This window comes from Leptinotarsa decemlineata, unplaced genomic scaffold (assembly GCF_025532065.1).
Source record: "Leptinotarsa decemlineata unplaced genomic scaffold, Ldec_3_MD MMD2_tig00026369_RagTag_RagTag, whole genome shotgun sequence".
Lineage (NCBI taxonomy): Eukaryota > Metazoa > Arthropoda > Insecta > Coleoptera > Chrysomelidae > Leptinotarsa > Leptinotarsa decemlineata.
In genome coordinates, this window is record NW_027412709.1 from 5,774,142 (window position 1) to 5,788,415 (window position 14,274).

The window sequence follows — 14,274 nt, forward strand, 5'->3', positions numbered from 1 at the left end:
TTGTAAGACTCAAACTGATCTAGACGAGACAACATTAACAAAGGTGCCAATCACCACGAAACCTTTCAATGGCATCCAATAAAACTATTGTGATTTCATTTGAGAATTTGAATATTTTCTGGAACTCATCTGCTATTCAGTGGATTGAATTTTCATATTGAAAGTCACCTGCGTCCTCATAAACATGAAAGTTTTGATTGTACATTTCGAAACGTTTTCAAATCTTCTGAATGCGCCAGTTGAGGTCAGTAGATTCAACTCTACGAAAAAAAAATCTTAGTCACAAATATAGTGATCGTTGACGCCATTCAATGATGCCTCGTCTTTCAATCTAGTGATTTTTGCAATGTTTGCCTAAACACTGATTCATATTCAAGGTGTAAGCGGAGAAGTAGCCTACTTGTGGTGCACAGTTTGAAGCCTTTGGTGTAGTAATGAATATTACTGGAGTTTCATCCCAATACCAATCCGTTATTTTGAAACCCTGACACGTGTTTCGATCAGCAAGTGATCATCTTCAAGAGAAAGATGAGTTCATTCTTTCTCTTGAAGATGATCACTTGGTGATCCAGTCATATTCAAGTATCCTACTGTAAGAAAACCAGATTACGGTCAATATAATTTCCAAGGCTTCTGATTGTCACCTCACTCAAAAATTTTGGGGTGATTGTAACCCTCGGTTAGAAGCAGAGGTCAATAATACCGGACAATGGGGTACTTCTTTGGTGAAAAATCGAATTGTTTTGTGTTAGGATATATTTCAAAATGTTCAGTTGCATCGGCTGGAGAACAATCGAATATTGTACTACGGCTGATGTATCGCTCACGAACATCCATGTTATATTAGAAAAATCAATGCACCCTTCGTCTATGGATTACACCATAATAACAAAGTATTGCGTCAGCCACTACGCAGTTACTCAGGAAATGCCTCAGCATATTCCCCACATTTCCAAGGTTTTTCTATAATAATCGAAGAAACGCATCAGCAGTTCCTGATTCTATAAATATGGGAGAACAAGAGGACGCCGCATTCTTGAATAACTTCACGACTATTAATGTTCGTCGAATCTTGAATGACATTTTGTAAAACTTATTATTGTAATTCAAATTTGTGTTCAATAAAGTTCATTTATGAAAAGATAACCACATAATACCCAGATAAACATAGTCAGTTCATTATTTACTGTTCTCTCTTGAGCCCGATACTAAATATGCATTTCCTATTTATTTAATTTCGTCATATCCACGAAATTGAATAAAAGTTACTGAAGAACACTTCAAGTTAACATGGGGATATACGCCAAGTGAATGTATATAGGTACTATTATACCACATGGGCCTGACACATAGATGGCACTAGTTATTGTGCTAAGAGTTACACTACTTTTGTTATTAATGGATTCAAAACAATTTTGTGTTTTAACTGCACATTGTTTCTTGATGAGAAAAATTAGGGTTCAAGCGAAGCAATGGCTTGAAAAGTGTTATAAGGACTCCGCTCCATCAAAAACAACAATAAAAAGTTGGATTGCTGATTTCAAACGTGGTCGTAGAAACACCGACGATGCAGAACGCAGTGGACGTCCAAATGAGGAAGTGACGATGGGAACTATAAAGAAAATCCACAAATTCGTTTTTAATGATCGGAAAAAGAAGTTGCGTGTGTTAGGTGACATTATGAAGAAGCAAAAGAACGTGATGAGTTCATATTGCATAAGCATCTGACTATGAGAAAGCTCTCTTCAAAGTGGGTGCCGCGCGAGCTAACTGTTAACCTAAAATAAGAATGTCTTGATGATTCTGAGCAGTGTTTGGCCATGATCGCGTCGATACGTGACAATGGATGAAACATGGATCCATCAATTCACTCCGGAATCAAAACGATCGTCATCTGAGTGGACAGCAACAGTGCACGAAAGCACAACAATTGGCTGAAAAATTTATGGCCTCGGTGCTTAGTGTAATATTGATCGACTAACTTGGAAAAGGGAAATACCATCAACAGTGAATGTTATATAGTGTTATCGAAGCGTTTGAAGGCCGAAATTGCCGAAGAAACGACCATATTTGAATTAAAAAAAAGTGCTGGTTCATCAAGACAATGCACAGTGTCACAAATCAATGAAAACAATGGCAGAATTGCATGAATTGGGCTTCCAATTGCTCCCGCATATACCATTTTCGCCAGATTTGGCTCCCAGCGACTACTGGCTGTTCGTAGGCCTCAAAAAAATGCTCAGTGATAAATATTGCCCGAATGAAGGGGGTACTGCTGAAACTGAGGTATATTTTGAGGCAAAAGATAAATCGTTCGACAAAAGTGGTACTGAAATGTTGAAGCGGCGCTGGACTGATTGTGTAATTTTTGTTGTAGATTACGTTTATCAAAAAAGTAAATTTTGTACAAGAAAAAGCGTTTCATTCATTAGGCCCGGGGCTTTACAGCCCAGATTATGGTTTGAATTTTGTACCCTTATTGAAATTCGCGAATTTTGGAAATACCTTGAATTGTCTCTAATTTGAGATGTTCCTTGTTTACGATTTTCCTACAATAGTTATGTATCTGATTGAAAGTTCCGGCCTGTTTCAGTCACCAAACTTCACTGACTACTTAGCGATCCGTATTGCTTTCCTTTTTTACCTGATAAAGTTAAATTGGATACGAATTTGAGTGAAATGAGTCAATTGAGGGACAAACTCTTACTTGTACTTTTATGTGATATCTGAAATATCTGAGGTGGATTGAATGATTAAATACTTATTTGCCTTTTTATTTTGTCATTCTCATCAGAATCCTTGCAAGACCAAATCATTTATGTGTATCGTAGAGTAGAAGTGTACCCTATTAAATATCAATAGACATAATTTTTTCAGTTAGAAATTATTCTACTTCATCTTTTGAAGAAGTTAGCTTGGTTGATGAAACTCACGCCGAAGAGATTATTGCGGTTCTGAAGTTCGAGAAAAGTGCCAACATCACTTGGCTGCCATTTTTATTGGAAATCTTTTGAATTCCTCCCCGTTAGGACTCCCATTGTCTAATATTATTCTGCTATGATTGGAAATCTTCAAAAATACAAATAAAATTAGAACGAATAGCTGAAATATCAATCATATTGAGCAATAAAACCTGAAATGAAAATGCAATGAAACGAATAAAATAATCAAGATTCAGAATGGAAATGACTGAAGAGTAGGGAGGAAGGAATACGAAAACAAAGGAAAATGAGAAAAATTGAAAATACATTGAAAAATTTAAAAAAGATTTTAAACCAAGTGACTCCACGACGTTTCTATTGTTAGTATTCACAATCATCTTCGAGTGATGACTGTCATTTCTTTTGAATTTTTTATTTATTTTCAATATTTGCTTATTTTGATTTTTATTCGTTTTCATCTCTTTCTACCCTGTTGTCATTTCTATTCTGTATCTAGATTGTTTCATTTATTTCATTGTATTTTTATTTCGGGTTTTACTGCTTGGTACAAATGATATTTTGACTATTCATTCTTATTTTATTTGTTTGTTGTTCGTCGTAGATTTCGAATCATAATAGAGTCATATTAGATAATCGAAGTCCGAACGTATTTTTTGTGAGAACATTCAACTCTTTATTTATCTAAATACTAACTCCATAGTATAAACAATGTACTGTGTCTAAAAGAAAAAATAAATTTTTGAAAATCTATCAAAACAATTATACTCATCATGAGCCACCTTCTTCTTGTAAGTGTGTTTACAAACCCTGTTAAATCTTTGTGATGCTCCAATAAACCACGATAAATCCGTTGCCAAACATTTGGGTCATTTTCATTTTTGAATACTGTTTGAAAAATCTCTTTCGGATCACCACTGCTGTTAAACTGGGTAAATTTCTTACTTATTTTTTCCTTACACCATTTTCATGTATCTTTCGAAATTCAGCAATCTCGTAACTGATGTGGAATGCTATTTCATTGAATTTCAAACATAAATTGAAATCACTGATTTCATGTCTCACCGTTTTTAACCCACCGCATATATTTCGTTTATTGCTTTGTATGCAACGGATCTCCATTTTGACGAAATATTCCGGTTGACAATGACTTTCCATACCGTACTCCAATTCCTATTTGTAAATTTCCTTTATATTAAGAGTTGAATTATAACTTTTTTGAAATAATTTTGATAAATATTTTTTGTAGTCATTATAATATTTTTCTCCCATACCCAGTCAGCTTCTTGAATAAATTCATGATATTTTTAAGAGAATTTTGTATTTGAATATTTGTGTCATTTTGGAACAAAACGTTTAAGGACGACTTATATGAGATTTTGACTTGCCCACGAATTTTTTAAAGTTTTAACAAACAGCGATTTTGATTTCAGTTCAAAATTTGTTAAGACCTCCACTCCAAATGTACTTCCCTATAATATTGTGGAATTGGCCGCGGTGGTAGTGCGCCCGACTCACGGTCGGAAGACCGTGGGTTCGATTTCCGCCTCGACCAGATATTTTTCTCGAGAGAATGTATCTGGCTGAAGCTGGAATAATTTTGCAACCGTGTTAGGAATCACACGTTAAAAGGTAAGACCTCGTTAGTCCTTAGCTCGCACAAGTTTCTCAACTTCTGAGAGTTGTCGTTCGTATGGGGGCGACAGCTGATTAACGGAAAAAACAGATTTTTTTATAATCAATTCAATTCTCTGGCTCTGTCGTTTGGACACTGGTAATAATTGTGCCATGTACCATGCTTTAAAGAGTATATATATATATATATATATATATATATATATATATATATATATATATATATATACAAATTGATTTTTTTATTAAAACTAGATCACTTGAGTAATTGACCTGTAAAATTTTGTGAATCGTCCGCATAGGGCAACCCTGACATTAGAAGCTCCTAATGTCAAAGTTTTTTGAGAGATACCCGTTTACCAATAACTACCGAGGAATTTGCAGTGTTATAAATATTCCAACGTATAAAATTTACCATGAAACATTGTTAACCAGTTTCAAATTAAAATCTTATATATTGGTAATTACGACCTTGAACCATGGCTATGTTGAATCGTCACAAGTTGTTTACTAAGCCAACCGTTCTCAAACTGAATAAACTTCAAATTTGTTTCATCTTAAAACTGAAACCCGCGGGTAAACGTGATAACTGAAACACCAAACATCACTTGACAGTCTGGAACATCGAAGAAAAGTTGGAAATTTGTCTCTATTCTGTAAATACTTTTATGAGGAGTGTTCAAGTGACTTGGCACATTTGATTTCACCAAGAGCGGTACATATCAGAAATACGCGACGGACTGTGGGTTTTGAGGTTCAAATCAGTACACCTCAAAGTTCACTGTTTAACAACTCTTTCATTTGGAGAACTGCGTTAATGTTTATTAAACTTCCTGGGAACTTTTTTCCAAATGGATTTAATCTCCAACGATTCAAATCCAATGTGAATCAAAACTTTCGCACAGCCACCTCTCTTTGAGCGCTTTAAGGATTTTCCTGTGGTGCTCGTGTTTTGTCCTTTTGAAATCGACTAAGTTCCTTGTTTCGTTTTGGTTTGGCCACCTTGTATTTTCAAAGTATTTCAACATCATCCTATTTTCTTGTTATGGGTGTGACAATTTGCTATTAGTTCTCAATTTAATTTCAACTTCCTGAATAATTACATATGAGTCATGAACTACGCATCTAAAAATTATTGAATACTAGCAAACGAATTATGCATACCATTTTGTTTTGACTATGTGATCGTACACTTCCAGAATGAAAAATGCCATAAAAATCACAATGGTGACACTTCCATGTACATACTTATAGTTGTAAACATGTAATGAATCTTAATTATTCAATTATGTTGGAAACATATGTTTTGTGAGCATTCAAGGATAGAAATGTGAAGTGAAGCATATTTAATTCGCTTCGAAATTCATAATATAAAAATGAATTGGAAAAAGTACACTGATCAAGATGAAATCGTTGATTTTTTTATAGTCGGAATAGTTCAGTTCTGAAAGGAATCAGAAACCTGTCGAGTAGACTTAGAATCGACAAAGTTGTTCATTTTCTATCAGTTTCTACATCATTGTCAGAAATAGTTATGAACATTTGCTCGATCACAATAACTTTTAATCTGAAGAATATCGAATAACTTTTTTTTGAATCGACTGACGAATAGCTGCGTTCCAATGCAATATCTTCAATTTTTTTTTTAATTGTATATAGAAATAATCATTTTCGATGATGGATCAGCAAAAGTGAGTGAAAGATAACCGAATTTTTGTAGTTGTATTATTTCGAATGTAGTTGTTGAACTGTGGGAATTGTTAAAACTTGTTATAGACTTGTTCAAGTTATTAGTTGGACTACATATGATTTATAGAGGAGCACCAAAGTAGTCCTCTGGCTATTGAAGTAAAAAGGGCGAACATTGACATATCTTCATGATTTCTGTTTTATTAGATCTGATTTTTTTAAATAAATTAAAAATCGTTAAGTAACATTGACACACAAAATATTTGTTTTATTACATTTTTTGGAAGAAACGAACAATTTTCCCTTATTTTTTTTTTCAAAACTAAGGACATATTGGGTAAAACAGCCTGAAATTATACTAATTATACTTATATTCATGAATGCGGGGCATCGAATATCAATACTGCTACCTCCATATCCGACTCACAAAACAAAGTGCCCACATTGCGGAGATCCACACCTTTTCAGCTACAGCTAGTGGCAACAAAATCGCATTTGCTTTCACAGAACTGAATGGCTGAAAACCCTGTAGTTCAGGAGAATGGGCATCCAATCCTTGGTTTCGTGAACGCCTAAGGCATATTTCGAGAATGTTATCACACTAAATCAAAACAATAACTTTATAATATCCACATCTTCGGTATTACTGACACGCTTACTTGAACCCTTTCAATTACTTCAGGTACAACTCCATTCAAACCAACCAAAGAACGCACCCTCCTGTGACATATTGATACCTATAAAGTCTTGCCTCGCTTCGCAGTGCGCTTTAGATGGCCTGGTTTTAGTGAGGCAGCTACGAATGGTCTTTTCGGATCTGAAGCAGGTTCTAATGGGATGCGGTGTAGTACTTGACCCAATCCTTTTTATCCTTTCTGACAATCCTCTGACGTAAGGAAAGACAATCACTGATTGTGACAGCTTCTCTTCCTTGCCAGGCTCTTGTGTCTTCTGATCGAAGTCTTCTCCATCATCATTTTCGAGTACCATTGCGTTGAAGTTTTTTTATGATGCCTAGTTTCTTCTCAATACCTTCCTTCGTATTACAGAGTCCGAAAGCACGATCCACTAGAGTCTTGATGATTCCTCTTCTGATAGATTGATGATGGTACAACTTTCTTTTAATTGATACTGTAGATTCCCGTCCACTCTTCGTGTACTGCCCCATCTGAAGAACATCTTTGTTCGTAGAAATTAGTCTCATCACAACAGTAGTAGTGTTTCTCTTATCTGCTGGTAGAATCATGATGGTGTTTTCTTTTCGCAGGCCGTTCTAAGCTCTTCGTTCTTCATCGGCGAGTCAAGCTGTTCTCTGATTTTCCAGGAGATTGAATGGAGGATAGGTGGAAGCGCTGGACTCATCCATAAATAGTAATCACCTGAACACGATTGTGGATACTAGCAAGCGGAACATAGTGTAGTAACTTCGTTTGAAATCTTCATTGATTTTTTTTCAATTTTCATTTTTTAGTTATTCATTATGAATTTTGTTGTTGTTTTAAAGATTTTGAATCATATCAGAATCATACCGGAAGATAATGGGAGTCCGAACTTGTAAAATTCATAACATCTACAGAGTTCCTTGCCAAGACCCGATGTTCTTGAGCCACCATAGGTCCTTGATTATCGACTACATCCTTTGTTTCGAGAACTTATTGAAAGTGGTTGACCACTCGCTCTACATTGAAAACACAATCACGTCGAAACACCTCCCTCTACATCTTGAAGTCGACCTAAATAGTCAAATTCCGCTATACCATGAAACCAGTATTATCAGTAGAGGTATTAGTATCAACTACCGATAGAACTATGTTAGCGAAACGTGTCTAAAATAAAAATTTCATTTGTGGAAATTGGTCAATTATCATCATGGATAATGAAAATAGTTCATATTAGAAATATTCGTGAGACAAACCCAAAATAACCATTGTGAACTAACCCCGTCCCTGAAAAGGCATAACACTATGGTAGAGCCTCTAGTTACCATCCAACCCACGATCACTTGTTATATTACGAGTGGATTTCAGTCATAGATCTTTCAATATGGTTACGATAAATTTAGATTCCGCGATTATTATTGTCATTGTGAAGATTTGTTCACGATGAATCATTTCAAATGTCTCTCCCGTAACTAGCTGTTATCCCATTCCTGAAAGAAACCCAGGAAAGTTTCCAGGAGCCGAGAACACTATAATGACATATATTTGAAAAGCATGATTGTATTTGCTCAGAAATTCCACTGCGCTTGGAAATGAAAATATGTCAAAATAATTTCTCTTTGACTTTAGGAAAGAAAAGTGCCTCCCCTTATAACATTTGAATATTCTTCTGCAGTGAACGACAATACTACGACACTGCGAAAAAGCTTTTGTGATAGCGAAACATGTCGTGATATATTTTTTGAAAATAAAGTTTGTGAAGATCCGATCCCAGATCCTAAGGTGTAGTTTATGAAGTTACCATTTTATCGGTAGAATGATAGTTCATTATTTCGTTAACATTAAATCGAATACATAAACTATCATTCTTTAACAATATTTGGCATATTCAGAAAACTATTTAGGCATCATCTTATCGAAAATCTCCAGTTTGAGACGTAGGTATAAAGTGACGTAATCAAAATCATGTATATAACTACAATATACAATTTTTCTTTGAATTTGAATAATCAATCAACTCATGGAATCTCCCTCAAACAAAAACATAGAGACGACACCTAGTGAAAAAATATGTAATAAATTGATGGGTGTAGCCGTTACTACGCGGCAAAAGATCATCATGAATAATGAGAAATGAAAATTTCTATATTTTTCAGCATTTTCATTTGTTACTGCAGTTTCGTTTTACATTATACATTTGATGTATAAGTTTGAAAACGTCTTTATAGGACGAAACTGCAGTAACTTCAGTTACAAATAAAAGTGGATAAAACATATAAATTTTCATTTCTCATTTTTCATGTAATACTATTTTCTTTGAATCCTCAGAAAAACTTTTGAGAACACAATACTTACTGAGCCACTTATTTGAGCTGATCCTGCAGCGGCAACTTCACCAGGAGCTGCATCCGATGATACAAATAATGCTAAGGCTAACGCTACACCTAGAGTGTACATCTCGAAGGTTCTGAAACAAATTTTCATAGATGAATAGATTAGTTAAAATTTTGAAATGATCCACAATGAATGTGGCATCATGACAAGAGCAGAGTTGTCTCTTTAGGTAATACACAGTCATAATGTTATAATGAAATAACTGAATTTTCTTGTAGTATTATCCAAATCAAGAGTGTTTGACAACGTTATGTACTTGTGATGCACAACCTTTGGTGTAGTAATAATGAATATTACTGGAGATTTTTCACGACAGCAAACCGTTATTTCAACAGCTCGATACGTGTTTCGAACACCAAGTGAACATTTTCAAGATGAAAATTGAACTAAATATACGTATAATGTTATCGTTATTCACAACATAGATACATATTCTAGGTACCTGCGTCTTAAGTGTCCTACATTGATTTCACAATGTTACCACATTCACTAGTATTAAACTAATTCTACAATGTATTCTAATGAATTAGACAGGTGAATCTGATAATTGAAATATTATTTCAACAAGCAATACAGTTTAGGTTAAGAATGAACGAAATCTCAACTTCTATAAAAGACGAAAACCGAAATAAATATATCTCAGTTCCATACCACAAGTACAAGAATAACTTTCGAAAGATTTTCAAGGAACTAGTTATGAAGGTGGTATTTGAAACAGATCATATACTACAGAGCTTTTTGAGAAATCCACACAACAAAGTCTAGAATTCGGAAATTACGAAATTAAATATGAGGACTGCGATGCAAAATATCATGGTTAGACGAAAAAAAATCTATTAAAATAAGATATAAGAAACACCTAACACACCCAAAATATGGAAAACCATGAAAAATCAGCAGTCGCCCGTCATATTTTGCAACAAAATCATTTCATAGACTTCAGTTCATTAACATTAGTTAGACAAGTTCATAACAACAGACATCTACGAGAGTGTAAAAATAAGTAAAAATTCAAATGACGCTTGTGATGCACTGTTTGGAACCTTTGGTGTAGTAATGAATATTACTAGAGAAAGAAAGATCAAACTGTTTCAGTTTCTCTTGAATATGATCACTTGGTGATCGAAATACGTGGCGAGGTGTTAAAATAACGGTTTGGTGCTGGGATAAAACTCCAGTAATATTCAAAGTTATATAGTATCGCCGTATTTCACCTTCAATGATTTCAATTTGAAAGTTGTCCAACATTCGCGTCCTGCAAATATGAGAAATTTACGCGCAGACAACTGCTTCTCAGTAGAAGTTGATTTCTTCATAATTGAAAATGTAAAATGACAAAATAAATGAAAAATGTTGACTTCATCTATCAGTATCTGGCTCTGTTAGTCTGGTCCAGCATTTTTTGAACCAACCAATGTTGAAACTAGTACTGGTTGGTAGCTAGCCGTTATCCTAAGAGTATATTCCAGCTGCCTGATATAATGAGATTTTTGTTAGACGAAACTTATGGAATCATAATAAGATGAATTTGAAGAATAAAATACATTGCGTGATATAAAATGGTACATTTTTCGAACATTCAAAACTGAAATCAACTGATGATAACATGTCTCCAATCGTACAATGCATAATAAAGTTCAAACGACAATTCATGAATACAGGTCCAGGTTTTATAGAAGATTCAGGGCATATTTTCGATGTAAACTTCCCCGTGTCCGGAGTCGCGATTAGAGAGAAATCCAGGTAGGTAGGCCATGGTCAATTGGAACTTGTATTACCAAAACGTTTCATCTGCTACTGCAAAAGACATCTTCAGTGTAAATGCGTTGACTGCTAGGACGAATAGAGTATGTCGATGCTTCTGCAACGATTGTTGTGTACAAATTTTGTTTCGTGTCAACTTCTACTATTTGACGTTGCCTTCATGCGGTGGAAAAAATAAAGAAGTTCAAGTCACTTTCTCGCCGTTGCTAAATTCAATCTGAATATAAGATATACATATATATTTGAACGAATCAACATTAATTTTCAATATGAAGAGACTGAAACTAGTATGAATATGGTTTACAAATATTTCAATTCATTGAAACATTTGTACATGACACTTGGTTCGAATCTTATGTATGCAAATTTTTTAGTTTTGTGTCAATGTATCATTTTCATAAATTTATTTTTTATTACAACAATCATTAGACTAGACAAAACATTTTTTTTTCTCTTTTATTCAATACCTCACAATAATCTCAAAGTTCAAGGAAAAATAAAATGAAGCTAACTTCGTCCTGCTTATTATCATAAAATTTTTCTTATTCAGTAACGGCTTCTCATTTCCAATAACAACCAGTAATTGAACATGTCAATAAAAAATTGATCATGAAGATAAATGCTTAAAATTCATTGCCGTAATGACGTAGTTGGACTTTCCACTGGTCGTTTAATTATTGAACTTGAGACTTATCCCACTTCACTTCATTTTACGGTTCACGAAAACACTAATTATACAAATTTAAAAATATTCTCATATTTACACACCAGAGAAAACAAACTGACTGAACCACTGTTCTTGGAAATAAAAAATAAAAAATGTGATTTGCATTGAGCAGTTTTATAGTTAATGTATTTCCCTTCTGTTCACTTTCAAGGTCTCAATGACTCTTTTTCATGCTGATCAACAATAACCGGACAATTATGCAGTATAAATGAGTTCATTACATCTGTACAGAACATGGTTTTGGAAATTTGATATTTTCGTTGAAATTGTAGTTGATATTGTGTAGTTATTGACATATTCACAAAAATTGACTCATTTGACCAACAGTCTCATCAGGAAAGAAATGTTTTTCTTTTTAATATTTTGTGTTTAGTGGTAGGTTGAGATATTGAAACTTGGTTTGATAAAAATTACCCAATAAAAACAAACAGTTATTGATTAGAAAGGATTTCAATGGGTTCTTTGACAGTTAGCTGGGTTAGCAAGTATACATTGATTTATTTCAATTTTGAAAATGATTCTCTAACTGATAGGACTGCTGAGGGGATATCGTCACAAATGAGTTTTGTTCAATCACTTTCTGTTTGAGTTTTTAGAATTATTAAAAAAAACGGTAGGATTAAGTGGGAAGATTTGTACTCTCTCCATTTTTTTTTCACCAACGTCGAGGTTTGGACAGGCTATGAGTTGATGTGAATATTGAAAATCTGGGATGTCATGTGGAATATTTTGGAAAATACAGAAATATATTCCATAAATAACAATAAGGTCACAATAACTGTCATATGATGTTTACAAGTGGTACAAAATGTTGAGAAAGTAATGGAACTTGTTATGGAGAATCATCGAATCACTAGAAGAGAAGTTGCTGAGGATGTCGGCATATCGGTTGGCACATGCGGCCCATGAAAGGATGACGTTTCGCGACGATTGGGGAAATGAAAATCGAATCGCTTCGAGGATTGAAAAAAAAGCTAGCACAAGGGAGACTAATCTGAAAGAAACAAAATAGAAACTTATGAATACATTTTTTTCGAGTATCAAACAGCGTATAATCATAAGTGAGATCGATGGCATCTCTCCTTGCGGAGTTCCATAGATGGCGTAGGTATATATGGGATCGTCAGAGAACTCAATTCTCGAAAGTCATAAGTAAACGAGGCTCCCTAAAGACAAGTTTCGACATCGACCGCCGACGAGATTTGTTGCATTTCACTGCAAATGAAATCTGCAGTAAAATATAGTGGAAGTATCTCGTCGGTGGTCGATGTTGAAGTATGACTGCAACAGACCGCCTTAAGGGGCCGTGTTTATGCGTTGTGATTGTGCTATCGTTTTCACATAGATTCATAGTCATGGTTAGAAGAATATAATTTCTAAAGTAAATGAAAGTGATTTGATTCTGTTTTTTTTTTTCATCAAAGCTTCTTGCATTAGATTTGGTGAACTTGAATAAGACTTATTTGAATTTTCCACCTTTGCTAACTTTCTGATTAGTCTTCCAAATTGAATTATTCCAAAAAAAAATGTTTAATGAGATTTTTTCAATCCATTGCATGATGCTTCGTCGCCAGCCTTTTTCAGATCGGAATTTCCTGACTTGACAAAAAAGCATTTTGACAACGAATTCGTTGGTGCATATAATATACCTATAGTTATAATTTCTAAAAGTGACCATGTTCATTAAGTCTTTGAACATAATAATCAACTCTAAAAAAACTTTCGTTTTATTACCGTGTTTGATTATGTAACATAATCATTTTTAATTTTATGATATTTTCATAATGACTCGTTTTCCAATGTACGTACAAAGACGAATTTGGGTCATACATTACCATTGTTTCTGTCATCATTGTTGATGTAGATGCTCATTGATGTTTCTATACTTTCGTAGGTCATTAGCCTTCCTCGTTTATGACTGAATAATATGTTGTATAGTATGTATAATAACGTTATATGATACGGTTCATCTAGAGGAAATGTGATAGTTTCATATCGAGTTCAACCACATTGATGTTATCAACTGAATTGATTAGTTAATATATCAGGGGATTATCATCGAGACTGAAAAAATATTGATTTCATCAATTGTCCAACACTAAAATATTCACTAGATGAAGATTGAAATATTATATAATATTGGAACAGTAAGGCAGAACTGAAGCTTTTTTGGCAAAACTATAGAGAGAAGGATTGATGAATGCGTACAAAAAACCCATGCCAGAAAGTTGGGTCTTTTGAACATTTCCTTTGGTTTTTCAGTTCATAGCATCTGCTTTGAAAAAATGAAATGGTTCTTGAGGTGAGGAGAGATAGAATTGTATTGAATCATCTACTTCTGAAATTTTGGAAAATTATGTATTTCAAAAAGTTGAATCCACTAGGGTTGGAAAATATGAAAATCTACAACTTGTGTCTGAACCATTTTCACAAATAACCTAAAATTTCTCGATGAAGAATTCAAAAT

At 34.1% G+C, this 14,274-nt stretch overlaps 1 protein-coding gene across 5 annotated transcripts in view; it reads right to left on the reverse strand.

Moving 5' to 3' along the window:
* The window catches only part of LOC111512759 (uncharacterized), a 58,661-nt gene that overhangs the window by 32,597 nt on the left and 11,790 nt on the right, over positions 1 to 14,274 (reverse strand). For 3 of the 5 annotated variants that reach the window (XM_023168911.2, XM_074185261.1, XM_023168907.2), the window contains exons 1-2: positions 11,548 to 11,627; positions 9,278 to 9,389 (exon numbers count right to left, since the gene is read on the reverse strand). In XM_023168911.2, coding sequence (XP_023024679.2) covers positions 9,278 to 9,389; positions 11,548 to 11,612 — 177 coding nt within the window. In that variant the 5' untranslated portion in view covers positions 11,613 to 11,627. Of the gene's footprint in view, positions 1 to 9,277; positions 9,390 to 11,547; positions 11,628 to 11,848; positions 11,942 to 14,274 lie in introns of those variants that run through there. The other 2 variants (XM_023168909.2, XM_074185260.1) reach the window with 2 other exon arrangements.